This window comes from Cynoglossus semilaevis, chromosome 16 (assembly GCF_000523025.1).
Source record: "Cynoglossus semilaevis isolate Cse_v1.0 chromosome 16, Cse_v1.0, whole genome shotgun sequence".
NCBI classification, from domain to species: Eukaryota; Metazoa; Chordata; class Actinopteri; order Pleuronectiformes; family Cynoglossidae; genus Cynoglossus; species Cynoglossus semilaevis.
Window position 1 is genome coordinate 10,881,679 of NC_024322.1, and position 14,843 is coordinate 10,896,521.

Consider the following 14,843-nt stretch of genomic DNA (forward strand, 5'->3'; position numbering starts at 1 on the left):
GTTTTTACAAAGTGAGGGCACACAACCTTTGAATTTCAAGGTGAGGTTTGTAGCTAATCATCTTCATCCTCCTTAAAATGAACAATAATTAAATGAATCATAATTTCACACAGCCACCTGCCTGAGTGTATTACACAATACTGTGTATTCATACACAAACTTGAGGTCACTGTACCCCTCTTTTTCTTCTCCTCTCCTCTGTTTTCTGTGCCTTTGGTTACATCAAAACTGCTGACTTTGTTGACCCACCTAGATGAAGTACCCATGAGGGCAATAATACACTGAACCACAGTAGGAAAACACACACAGCAGGCATTATTTTATGCACAACACCTGCTGCTACTTAAGCCGGAGCAACATTTGGTTCTGATGAGTTTTGCAACAATGTAAATCTGACTGACAATTAAACAAAACTCAACTGTAAGAATTTGTGATTTTCATAAACAAAGATGTTTTCAATTCGTCTCTCAACTTTTGGCCTTCCTCTCCTAAATTAACTGGTACGTACTGTATATGAATGTTTGGGATGTTGGGCTGCACAAATAAAATTGATTTGATTTGATTTGAAGCTTGAAACCCAAATCATTTAGAAAAGAAAAACACAGCACATGTAAATATAAGGGATGAAAAGAAAACAACAGGGCGTTTTCTCTCCTCCCTGTATCTCCCCCAGATGTTAAAGGCATCAATGGTCTCGGGTTTTCTCTAATCTTTCATTTTTACCAGTGACAGCAGAGACAAATGAAGGAAGAAGGCTTGGCCACCGCACAGAGCAGGGGCCCACAGAACGAGTTTTTTTTTCTCTCCTCAAGACCAGAGCGACTACCGGCCACACGCTCTACCAATTCTTCAGATTTTTCCACATAAATGTCTGTTCTGGATTCATAGCATGATTAATTTAACCTCCAAATGTGCAGGATTGCGCGTGCATACAGGAATAGCAGAAGATGCTCCGGCTACACGTCGCTTCCCACCGTGATAAAGAACGTATCCTCTGGTGGGAGTGGCAGAGGTTGTTAATGTAAATATGGCACACAGCAGAGAGAGGTCATAGAAAAGACGACCCCAGGGAGAAAAGCAACATTGTAGCACAATGGTTCCGCTGTGATGACAGGGCCTCTGGTTGCCATGGAAACCACCCAGCAGTTATTGACATTATTTCAGAGAAGCCTACCATTGCAATATTTCCACACATTTCCCAGATTTCTTGACAATTTTTTTTTTATCTTCCACAAAAAAACGGCAGACATCTTGTTGTTCACAGAGGTTTTAATATTTGACTATTACCAACATATCTGTCTGTATAGTAAGATTATGGACAGAATTACTGCTAATTGCTCCCAAATGAGCTTCTCTGATGCTAGTTGATTGATATTTATGTGCAGGTTTTATGTGAATGAAAATGTGCCTGACTTTGTCAGCAGTACGCAGCCTTGTTAATTGCTGTGTTAATTAGTTTTACCATCAAAGACGAGCGTCAGTGTTTGCCGATGTGCTGACTGCTGGGGAAAAGGAGAATGGAAGCAGACTGACTTCAGTGGCCACCGTCTCCATCCAGAGAGGGCGGAGTAGACGTAATTCATCTTCTCCTGCTGATCTGCTGCCAATGATTTATCACTTTGTTTTCCAAAAGCACACAGGCTGGAGATCATTTGGATTCTGCATCAGGTCACAGACACCGGTGTTTACAGGACATTCATCAGCATTAAACAAGGTGTGACTATGAACGGTTGATATGTAAAGAAAACATTTTTTATTTCATTATTTATTTTTTGTCCAGTGGTGAAGATAAGACATCTGGAAATTCAAACAAACTGCAAATTATCAGTGGCCTTATTTGACCAGTTGTACAGAGTTTCAAACAAAGTGTTGTAGTTGATTAACAGATTGGTTGTGTTGTGTTTCTTGATTAAGTGTTAAAATCAGTGAATGTTACAGGTGTCCCAGGTTAGCAAATTAGACGCACCAACTCCAAAACCAGGAGAACACCTCTTCACAGCACTAGGCAGTGAAGTTACATTTTCAACTGGTAGAACCAAAACCTGAAGGTAACCTAAACCAGCTTTAAAGGGGACGTACATCAAAGTTTTTTGTAGTTTTTTTTTACATATTTGCATCTCTTTGAGTGCCAGTTAGAACAAGGTAGATATTTTACAATTTGCCAAACTTTGGAAAGGTGCCTAAAAACAAGTGGTTTAATTAGTTTATAAAAACTTGACTTCGTAGCTGTAGCCATACAACCACTGTACCAACATCCAGTATTTGGTTTATTCATGCGACTGCTGGGCTGTTATCACGTACTACCCAAAAGGCTAGGCGGAGATGTTCATTTGGCAAAGCGCTAAATGAACACAAGGTTGTTGTAACAAACTGAACTACCGACCAATGTCAACATCCTGGTTGGACCACAGTCTGTTGTCCTGTGTCCTGCCTGTTAGCTAGAATGACACCAGGGAAAAACACCTGATCGCACATGGACCTATCAGAATCTAATGTTAGACCGGCAGCCTTTTCTTAACTGTAGCCATGGTTGCGTGAAGCTGTCCTCCTGGTCTTTCCCTTGAAAAGGTGGGCGGAGTATGCAGCTGTCAATAACCATTTAAAGGTACAGTAAATCAGTCCATCTAGAACAGAACAGTGTGAAGAACCCAGTGGTTCTCAATACTTGTTTTTTTCCTCCAATATTACTACTGTCATGTTTCATTTCGACATCCATTCTAGTTTGCATCAAAGTTACATAACATGTTCCCTTTAATGTGCTGACTAGAAACAAGCGTGGCTGAGATGTGGCTCGTAAAAACTTGACCTCAACTGACTCTTGGTGGAAGGACGTCTAAAGAAGCTTTTAAGAAGTGAATGCAGCTGCAGAGTCAGTGGAGGTTTGTTACCGCACACAGTCCTCTTAATGTCACATGGCATCTCCATCAACTGTGTGTGTGAAGCTTTAACAGGTACAGCTGTACAGGAAGAGCAGCTCCAGTGTATGGTGTTTGTCATGAGTGTAAGGGTCTGTCCTGGTGTGAGTGTGTGTCTTCTCCGATGTTCCACCGGCTGATCTGATCTGAGGGAAGGATTAGAAAGAGACGGGCCTCAAAAGTGGTTAATTGAAAACTGAGACAGTGTTGAGATGATGTTATTGATTTTCACACCGACAGCGAGTAGCGCATGAAAGTCGGTGTGGCTGTGAGAAATGGGTGGAGAGGTGAAGAAGGAAATAACAACAGGGTCAGCACGGGATAGAGAAAAATGGAAGGAGGGGCCGAGAGGGCAGCCGGGACAAAAGAAGCTGAGATGGAGATCATGAGGTTAGTGGAAGTAGTAAAGTGGAACTAAAAGACAGGCATTATTGTAGGTTTAAAGAGCTGCCATCTTTCATCTACGTTACACTCGTTGCCCTGAACCTTTGGCTGTCGAAAAGGTGCTGAAGGCTAGAATCTAGAGGAAAAAAAAATATCCAAGAAAGCGTTGGCTTTCGCAAAGACACTGCGGCTCAAAGACCGACCAACCCTGTGTCTTTTCTGCACAGCATCGATTAGGCAGGAGTCAGACCCCGGGCTGTTTATAAACAACATAAACCGAAACCCTCCAACCACTGCTCAAGTAATCAATACGGGTGGGAATCATGTTTACTCCAGTGTTCTGTGGCCTTTAAATGTCTCCGATAGAGGGACTTGGATACAGCTTTGATTTGCTCACATCCTCCCTCGTGCCCCTCTCTCGTTCTCAAGCACAAACATAGACACAAAGACAAACACTACTGTATGTCAGCGTGTCTCTGGTGAATGCATTAAGGCTGTTTGTAGAGCAGAATAAAGACACATGATCAATACATTCCTCCTCATTTCTCCACACCACATCCAGTTTCATCCCTCCTCCACCAACCCTGCTGTCCAAACAAGTCCGTGCTTCCCGGGAACAAAAACAATATTCCCAGTTGTTGCAATAGTTCTGAGGAAATACTGACCAGATGCAAGAAATGTTTACACTGTCTATTTGACGAGAGAACACATTCATTGGCACAGATCCATATTGTGTAGTGATAATTTAAAGGCACCTTTTGGATTGTATCTATCTGCCCATGTGTGTTTTGTTCACACAGTGAACAAAAACAAGTCTCCATTTTCACAGAAGAATGATATCAGCTTATGACGCCGAACTATTATTCCTTGGAAGCACTGACGTCTTGACACTGTAGGAGTTGAAAATACGTAATAATTAATAGGGAAGAAGAAAAGAAGAAGAAAGTGAACTACTTGTCATTGTGACACAGCACAGCACTGAACACAACCGAATGTGACCTCTGCTTTTAACCCATCACCAAAGTGAACAGTGGGCAGCAGTGTGTGGGGCCGGTGCCATGCTCAGAGCACCTCAGTGGTGACTTGGCAGATGCTGGACTCGAACCTAAAGCGTTCCAGACCCACTTCCACTTCCTTAACCACTAAGCCACCACTGCCCCAAGTCTGCCTATAGTTTACATTTGGATCAACTACTGTATATACATAACATTATAATAATGGAAAACTGTTTAGGCAAAACTGATTCAGTAAAAATGTTTACTATTTACATTATTGTTTATTACAGGTGATAAACTCTGTTCTAGTTCACTTAGTAAACAACAATCTAAACAATCTAGTCACATGCATGGAGTTCAGCTGCCATTTAGTAGTACGAATGAAAGAGCCGCTGTGTTGACCAAAGATTGTGTCGTAGTAAAGACAACACACCACCTACGCTGCCGCCTACACACACGAGCCTGGCAATCCTGGTGACGTCCAATAAGTTTGCAGCACTAAAGCAGACAGTTATTTAATGTCTTTTATAATACAGCCTTGATCGAGGGGAAAATTACTGAGGTCCAGACCTCAGAGACCTCATAACTGGCTGTAGGGGTGATGAAGACCAAAGGGAATCAGGAGAAACACAAGATATATGGCAAAGGTGACCACATTCAATGCCCCAGATGGGAGACTGAGAGGAAGGCACTGTGTGTTTGATTAAGGGCTTATTGGTTTAGCATCGGGGGCGGTTTGGTCAAAATTACCTCCTGGCCATTTACTCCCTCTTGCTGCGTAATGGTGGACCTTTTCAACCTGGTGGCGATGACAAAATGGCACTTTTAGTGCTGGGGATAAATTAGGAAAGAGTTCTGCTCTGATCTCCACACTGACCTGAACAACAATCAACGCGTACCTTTTACTTTCATCAAAACAGAATAACCTACTTTCAGTAGTCAGAGTATAAGACATGCCAGTGGTCCGACGGTAATAAAATTAATACCTGAGGTAAAGTCTTGGGATGATTGATTATTATAGTGACACGCTCTTAATTTCAGGCTTTGAAACAATTCATCTGCTTTTCATCCACTGTGTTTTTGTCATTTATTTTCCCAGAAATTGAATGATTAACAAGGAAATGACATTACACTATATTTAAAAAAGTGACTCAGAACAAATGAATGAATGAATGAAGTACAGACACTTTCTAAAAAAATACTTTCTAGGAAATCATTTGCAAGAAAACCAAATCCACAGCTGATAAAGTGGAGTGATGTGTCTTTATAACTGATATCATCATGTTATTCTAACACCTAAGAAATGTGACAACAACAAAGATCTACAGCAGTCTGACTCGACAGAACTCTAATCTTACAACTACATAAACATTCATTTTCTTTCCGGTCGCCTCTGTCTTCACCTCCTCTTTCTCCTCCTCCTCCTCCTCACTACTGTTGATCGTGGACTACACACTTCACACCGCTGGCAGTGAGTGAATCAGCACTTTCCCACAGTCTGTGGTGTCTTCTAACTTACTATTGTGGATTATTTATGTGGGAAAACACAGTGGAGTTGTTCAGCTGACATAACTGCTGCTTGTCTTGACCTGATTCTGGGAAGAAACCACCCCAGGTAAAAATACCTGCAGGGGTAACTTCTTATCCTGGGAAATGTCAACGCTCGTGGGAAGGGGAAAAAAAATGAACCAAATGCTTGGAAAATAACCCCTTTTCAACCGTCAACACAGTTGTGTGCATCTTGGATTTCCTTGATTTTTTTTTTCCTGTGTTCCCACTTGATGCAAAAAAACAAAACAAAACAGAGCACGAGAACTGCAAACATTAAAACTTGAGCTGGCTGCCTTCAAGCCATGAAATTCAGACAGCACTTATACGATGCCTTCATAAAGTGCTTTTTTTATTGATGTAGAAGTTGCATCATAAAAATGTGACATAAAATGTTTTGGCAGATGTTATCTGCAGAAGGTCCCGCAAACAACAGTATTTGTACTGCTACACACAAGTATCTGATACTTGTACAGCAGGATGCAAGAATGATATACTTGTAAAGTACTATACCATACATGTATACTTGACAAGTACATTATACAATGCTGCTATACAGTTGTATTGCAGTGAGCAAACATGATACTGTATACTTGTATTGTAGTACACTATACTTGTAGAGTATACTTGTATGCAGGTACTGTATATCTACAATTATAGTACTTGCATAGCAGTATGCAAGTTTGATATGCTTGCATAGTAGTATAATATACTTAAACAGTATACTTGTATACAAGTATAGTACTATATAATAGTCTTCACTTGTCCATTTTATAAAACTGCTGGTATAGTGGTATCAGCAGTACTACATTATACTGGTACTACCATTAGTACGTGCACACACACCCAGCTTGAGTCAGACCGGCGTTGACACAGTTGTGCTTTATTGCTGTACAGGTACAGTACTTATAAAACATTGGGGACATGATTATGAAATATCACATACTTAATTATTTTTCTTTTCACCAACACATATGTATTTGAAAACATACTGTATGTCATGTACAAAACAATTAAAAAATCAGCACTATGAAAGGCAGTGAAATACCTCTGTTCAGGTGCTAAAATATCAGGTCTCTGCGTATGACTGTACCTGGTTGGAGTGGGGGGGGGGGGGGGGGGGGGATAGAATGGCCTATACTGCACTGGCTGTAGCACCAGAGAGCTGATCTCAGAACAGGGGATTCCTGCCTGAAGAAGACGACTGGTAGGCACCCTGCTGATGTATGTGCACTGGTGCAGGTTTATGAGAAGTGGTTAGAACAGAACACTAGTTCACAGTGCAGCTGGGAGCTTTGTTCACATTGGAGATCTAGATAACCATGTCAAGATGGGCAGATGTTAAAGGGCTACACCCAGCATCTGGTCATGCAGGTCATAACCCATCGATGAGTTAAAACAGTGGTTCTCAAATGATGGAGTCACACGTAACTTTAGTCTTTCGGTCACAGCTAAATTCTGGCAGCAAGAATATTTGTCCAATAAATAATGTCTTTGTGACAAACAGGCTCCAGGTCAGTGTCCAGGGTCTTATCTTCCAGCCAATCACTGCCAGTCCAACTCCGATGCTAAACATCAGATTCCCACTCACTGATGAACTGTTTTTATTTTCTGCAACCCCGACTTAAAAACTCACATTTTGAGAAAAACTGTTTTACTATAAAAAGAACATCATTTATTAAATATTCCACATGCATTAGACATTTACCAAAAATCCAGATTAAGGGACAAACTCAGATCACTGGTTTGGATGACTCGCTCAATCTGGGTTCTTGTCTGTGCTGTTTGATGTCAGGATTAAATCCTTGAATGAGCTCAGGCTTTGCTTCATGGGAATAATATGGCAGCTGTTAATCTAGGCATGAATCACAGAGAGCGATGTCCTCAGCTTATTGACTAGTAATATGAAGGAAAACTGCATACATAGCATTTGAAGACAGTCATAATAATAAGCAAAGCAGTCCAGTACAATCCTAAAATACAGGCGTAAGGTTCCAGTCATAACATACACGGGGCAAAGTCAGTTAGCACAGGCAGGGGAGTAGAAGACATTCAGCCACTCATTCAGTCATAAATGCAGCCCAGCTGATCCACCGCCTGCTGTGACATATCACCACTCTTAATTCCTCTTGAATAATCGTGCACCTTATGCTGCAGCAGCAGCAGCAGAGATTGATCCGGTGACGGCGCTGCTAATTTGCGAGGCCGAATCAATCAGAAACATTGTGGGGTGATCAGTGGGAATGAGAAATCCATTAGAGATATTGACGCTCCGTGGTTCTAACAATTCGGACCGATCTTAAAGTAGCGGACACCTCGTCTGGGACACGCCCAGCCCATCACGGAAGTTAACGCAGCACCACATAAAAACACTGTGCGAGAAAAAACATCCATGTACAATAAAAACATCCGACCTTACACCGAAAGAAAAAGAAAAAACCAGCAGGCTCAAGGCAACGGAACAGAAATATTAAATAGAGTATAAACCATTTCATAGCCATAGAACATTCTGAAAAAGCTATTCACATTCTTAAAATAAACCTCTTCTCTTTTACCCTAGTCATCGTAGGTCATTGCATCTAACCCATAACATTCTTACAGATCACCATCATGTTTTCCTCTCTTCCCCACACATTTTTTTCCACTGCACTTTTTCTGCCGCAGTAAAAGCCACAACATATGCCACCGGTCACAATTTAAATAGCAGTTACTATGGAAACACCCGTAGAGCCAGTTCAATCCATCATGGAGGTGACGGTGGCGGGGTCAGAGCAGGGGAGGGTCAGTTTGTTTGGGTCAAGTGTGGTGAGGTGAAGAGAGGACACCGAGGCGGAGGACTCACCGACCGCGAGGGGGAATCTGTACAATAATGGAGTTCATCTGTGTTCGAGTTCCTGAGCTCTGCACAGTCTCCTGAGCAACACACCGACACAGGCAGATTCAGGCGGTGTTCACGTGTCCAGGACACAGGGTGACGGTTGTTTTTCTACTTTGATATCTGTTTATGGCCCATTTTTTAGGCTTTCTTTTCATCTTCTTTAAACTGCACAACAGTTAGGATTTGGTCATTCTGTTCCTTAGACTATATGACTGTACACATCACTTTATACAGCTATACCTATTTTTATTATTATTTGTATTTTCCCCCAGACAGAAGTCGTGTCACTTTGGCACAGAGGTTCATGTTCACAACATGAACTGTATACCTTACAGCTTACAGGCAGAGTCCGCAGGGATTTTCTTTTTCTGATGGAAAACACAGATCATGAACCTTCCTTCAGGGGGAGCCACAAACACAGCATGGATGCCCTTGTCTCTTAGTGTTTAAAAATTGAATATAAATGTAAGCTAGTAAAATCTAACCTCTAAGCTGGTCATTTTGTAACAATCACATTGAATTACTACCCATATAAAATGTTTGAGACGTATGTCGACAGATGCTGCACTTTTCTTGGAAACTATAATACTGAGCAGTCCACGCTGATCGGGTGGGGCTGTACACCTCCCAAAACATTAGGACAAATGTTTGGGTTTTTTTCGTTCTAAAAACAACAGACCTGTAAATTTAATACCTACATTCTCACTTTGGCCTTTATCCAAGGATTTAAAAGAGATCAAATCTTCCGTTTGCTGCTCAAATCCTTTTTGTTGCAGCAGCATCATACGCAAAATTAACTGCTGCCGCAGAATTTATGTGCTTTTTCTTTTTAGGAATTAACTGTATTTTATTTTTAAGGAAATTCCCACGCACTCTACCTTTAAGCTTTGCCATTTAGGCTCTATCCGTTGAACTACAGAAGGTTATTTGGTCGGATCCCCTTCCTATAGTAAAGTAAGTGCAATCATTTGCAATTTGGCCAGAAGGGTTTGTTCCTCAGAGGCTGGTGGTAACAGTGAGATGGAGAAGTGCACCCTGGGACAGTACTGAGGACTTTGCACCTGGAGAGGTCCCGTGTCAAAGCCCATGCTCCGGTGGTCTGACGGCCAACACTGGAGGTGTGTGACAGTGTCAGCTGACGTGTAAACTTTAGACAAGTCTGAGACTCTAATGGAAACATCACAGGACGTCATGTCGAGTTGGATCAGCACCATGTTTTGCGATGGAGATACTTCCTGTGCAGCAGAGCATCACGACAGACTCAGACGTTGGAAAGTTAATATCTGACAACTATAAATAATGTTCCTCTGTAATCCTACAGCAGAAATCATACACTTTATCTCATAGGACCTGAGATAAACAGCAACATCATCTGTACATATTTTTTCGTTAGTAAAATAGCTCCGAGTGAACCCCGACTGTGTGCTTGTCACTTTTTTTTTTCTATAAGAAACACCTGCCAGTGGCTGAACCTTCAGCCCAGACTCCAAGGCAGAAGCTTCAGCCGTATCCCAACACGTCAGTTAACTTGGTCCACATTTTTAAAATAAATATATTAGCAAGTGCATGATATTTATCACCGGCACATGTAACCGCTTCACAGAGGGTCCGTCATGGTGAGGCCTTCCTGTTGGTCCAGAGCAACGAGGGGGGCAAGGGTGGGGACCGGGGTGGATGGTTATTCCAGTTGCCCCGTGGATCACACTGCACTCGCCGCCAGCGCAAAAGCTCTCCAAGGGAGGGGTTTACATCCCCATTGGAGAGACGTAACCGCTGGAACACCTGGAGAAAATGTGGGCAAATGAGAGAACGGTAGAGTGAGTTCTAAAACACACGCTGAGAAATCACTGGATCTGAATGAGCGGATGAAAGGCGACCACTGGGGGCAGAATGATCGTGAAGCGTCGATGTAAAGGAAAAATAATACAATTCTCACTTCCTGCAGGGAATGTAGTGGAAAAAGCATTTTGCAGACTCGTCTGAGCCAGTCGTGACTCACAGGCCACTGGCTTGACGATGCACAGGCCAGCATTGATGTGAGACGCTGCCAATACCAAATAAATACATATAGAATCGCCCTCTATCTTCTCCTATCCTGTGGGAAACAACGTGCAGCTTTCGCTCTTCTGTGGAGCTGTACACCTCCAACATTTTTAGACAAAACCTAAGTCAACCGTGCCATTGTAGACCTTTTCTTTTCGGAGATATCTTAAATGAGGTCAACCCCCCCCATCCCCCACCTGTAATAAACACTCACTGCATCCTTTTTCCCCTCCTGTTTCATTACGATCACCAACATCCAAATGAATCAATGCTGGACACAGACCCGATTCACACATCCATAGATACAGGAGGCAGCGCCGGGGGAAACCTCTCCCTGACTAACAACTTCAACGGAGCCTCATTTCCATTCCGTCTCCCTGGAGCACACTGAGTTTACACCAGATGAAAAGGATCTTCTGAATTAGAGAGGCGACCCTTGTGCAGGGAGGAAGTCTGAGTGGCTCTCCTTTCTCTCAGACATTCAGGTCAAATACAGAACAGCGCACGTGTTCGCACACACGCAGTCACACACACTAGTCTATACGGAGCACATCATCAATCATTTGCCAGTCAATACCCTGGTAATCAATCAGTGAGAAATTCCAATCTCCCTCAGACGGTAATACTGAGGCAGCCTCGTGGCCCTGATGATCCAGATCAGATTAGGAGCTGGCTGCTGTAACGGAAGCAGCATCTGGACTGCTGCTGAGAAGCTGTCCCTTAATGTTCAAAGATGGGATTTAAGGGATTGGTCTGACACTTCTGAACTCTGCAGCACATCAAAACACCAAACGTGACTAATAACATGACTTTTGTCATTTGGACTCACGTGGTCTGTGACACCAGGAGCTAAAATGTCATCATTCCTACATGTATTCAGGCGACAAGGTCACATGATGACAACGACTTTGTGAACTCTGTGACTTTTCTGCACAAAATTGATTGATGCCTTTCATCCTGTACATCACAGTTTTAGGGAGATTTTCTGATGAAGCAGCAGAGCTGGTGAAGAGACAATGATTTCCTGTTGTAGTTCCCATACGCTTGTGCTCATCACATCGGCACGGCTGCTCCTGCTGTGATACCACCTTAATGCTTGGTGGGTGGGGAGGGGGGAGTGGGGTGAGTTGAGCAGTGGGTTCTACACTGGCATATATTCAGAGAAATGTACCCTGACTTTAAAACACGGTATGATTAACTGCAAATGGTGACGGGCCATGAGTTCAGCACTGAATCGTTAGCATCAGCTCAATCCTTTTTTAGAAGAAAAAAAAATGGTGGAAGCAGCGACAATTAAGACACTGTCTTCATAAAAGAAACAAATTAGTAATGTACCTGCCAATTAAAGAAAGGCTTTTCAAGGTAAAAGTCTCTTTAATTTTTTTGTCAATCTGTTCATGTTTAACAAATATAATTAAGTTTTACAATGAAACTAATATTATGTCTGTGCAGCATCTGTGATTTAAATGTTATCTGTGGCTCCAGGTGCAATAAATACAGTAGGATGTAACATCGCCATTCATAAAGTGCATTGACTTTACACACACAAACACACACACACACACACAGACTGAGTGCCTGCACATGCACAATAGTCAGAGACCCTAATCCATAATTTACACCTCCCTGCCAGGCTATTCTCTGCACTGGCGCCAGCCAGGAACACCAGCTACTGGAACACTGGGAACACAACATGTCCTGCAGTGAGTGACTCGTATACACACACTCACAAATTTAAAATATATCTTCTTTTCCAAAAAAAAAATCTTATTTTTTTTATGAATAGCAACTGGCTAATGACAAATGGAAAACTTTTCTTAATCTGCATGCATACATATATACATATATATATTGATATGCAGATATATATATATATATATATATATGTATATATATATATATATATATGGATATGTATGGATTTACGAGCACAATTGAAATCTCAAGGTACATGTTAATGGATAAGTAATGTTATGGTAATAAATGATAATGTAGGCTGACAAGTGGTCAATCCAAAACTGTCACTCAAAAATGCTGCAATTGATTTTTTTTTTTTTAAACAAATTGTGGAAGAAAACTTACTGAATTCCCTAAAATATTCATCTTTCATCTCTATGGGAAATCTACAGCATAAAATCCTTAGTTTCAAGTCTTACAAAACACCTGACTTCAACTCATCATTATTCACCTAAAACTGAATGACAGAAATGCGAAGTGAGTGCAACAAATGTACTCCAAACATTTAGTTCAACATGTTAAGTTTCAGACTTTAAACACATTTTGATCTTTCAAGCAAATAACTGATCCGGATCTGTCCCTTTCAGTGCTGTATTTAAAACATACTCCAAAAGTATTCTTTTGAAACTGCATACATCACGATGGGAACTCAAATGTGTCTACTGTAGCTTTCAGCTGCACAGAAACATAAAAACTGACATCAAGGAAAAGCTGCATTTTTACTACAGAATCTCCTGTATCCTCAAAGTGTCTGTATATGCAGATGATCTTTAAAAAAACAACTAATTACTGAAACTGTAGAAAAAAAAGGAAAGTGGAATTATGAGCAGGTTTCACTGAATATTTGATATGAAGGAAGTGAAGACAGGCTGGAGTAAGGCTGAGATGATGTCCTGCAGATGCAGTGAATCGCTTCCATAGACCCATGTTTACAGAACTGATAAATGGAATTTTGATCGTCTTAATTTGAGATACTGTTTATAATCCTTGTTCAGCTCAACAGAGGAAATTTTGCAGTGGTTCAAAGATATTAAATGCCAGTTATTCCACAGTGGGTCTATGAAAAACATTGATATTGATGGAGAGAAGCGGGGCATAAGTTACACTCACCACATCTCAACATGTGAACTGGACTTCCAGTGACCCCACCCCTGATTCCCCACCACCCTGTCTTAGAGGGCAGCCCCCGCACCGAAAGGAGAAAAGTTGAGATGTCCCCTCTGGAAGATAAAGGAGGGAATGAGAGCAACAGCCAGGCTCGTTAGAAACAAGCAGCCAAATACAAGTAAATATACAAATTCTGAAAAATGAGACAAATAAACGAAGAATAAATTAATCACCAGGAACAGTAACAAGAACAGAACGTAAAAGTTAATGAGGTACTTCTTCAACTGGTTGCACACAAAGTTAAGAAACGTTGGGGTTCTGTTGCTAGTTTGAGTCCATTCCTTCTTTTAGTCTGCTAAGTTTTTGGCAGCTTTACAATTAAGTGAACCAAAAGGAGGAAGTGAAGTAGAAAAAAGTGTATTTTATTTAAATAAACAAATGAAGATAAACTAGAAAAAGGTTGCCTGGTAGCAACAAGGAGTCACAGACACCTGCCTATATGTGGTCAGGACAGTGTAGTGTATTTATCTTGGTTGTTATTGGCTCGAGGTCATGGATGAGGATTTTAGGTCGTGATCGACCAATGAGCCTCGTTTCCTTCATCCTCGTGGTTTCCTTTCTGGTCAGTGTTCGTTTCAACACCAACAGAATGCAGCATCCATGATAATATAACTGCAATGTCAAAGTGAACCAAACCACTCCTCACCTGATTAACTCCATATTTAGTGTCAAAACGGGCAAAATGGTTCTACAGGTGATTTTCCAAAGTACCTGATGAAGTGTCCAGTGAGGGCATGTACACACCAACACTGAATCTGAATCAACAGACACGCTCAGTCCTGCTGTGGCAGCGCTCTTTTCATCAATGTTGGTGAAGTGTACACAGTGTACCTTCACATCTCTAGTGGCAGCGTCTCACGAAGGATGAGTCCTAAGCTCCTCCCACAGTGGGACTCTCAGTACTTTCCTTCCATCTCTTTTATTTAACACAGTGCTGAGACTACAACCTGAGCAGAGGCTCACAGACACCGAGGGGAGATTTAAATCTGCTCCACGCTGCTCAACTTTAGTTTCCTATAAACTAATAAGGAAAGAGTTTGTGGTGTAGATTTTTCAGTAAACTGAAAAAATCAGTAAACAAAAATCCCTCTTTTAAATCTAAAGACCCTTAAAGTTGTCAACTTTAGTTTCCTATAAACTAATAACTAATAACTAATAAGTAAAATCAGTTTGAAA

The 14,843-nt window shown here is 41.5% G+C and overlaps 1 protein-coding gene across 1 annotated transcript in view; it reads right to left on the reverse strand.

Annotated features, from left to right (window-relative positions):
- Positions 1-6,705: 6,705 nt before the first annotated feature.
- myo16 (myosin XVI) overlaps positions 6,706-14,843 on the reverse strand; it is a 73,358-nt gene continuing 65,220 nt past the window's right edge. Inside the window, exon 35 of the mRNA XM_025063610.1 lies at positions 6,706-10,502. Coding sequence (XP_024919378.1) covers positions 10,332-10,502 — 171 coding nt within the window. The 3' untranslated portion in view covers positions 6,706-10,331. The remainder of the gene's footprint in view (positions 10,503-14,843) is intronic.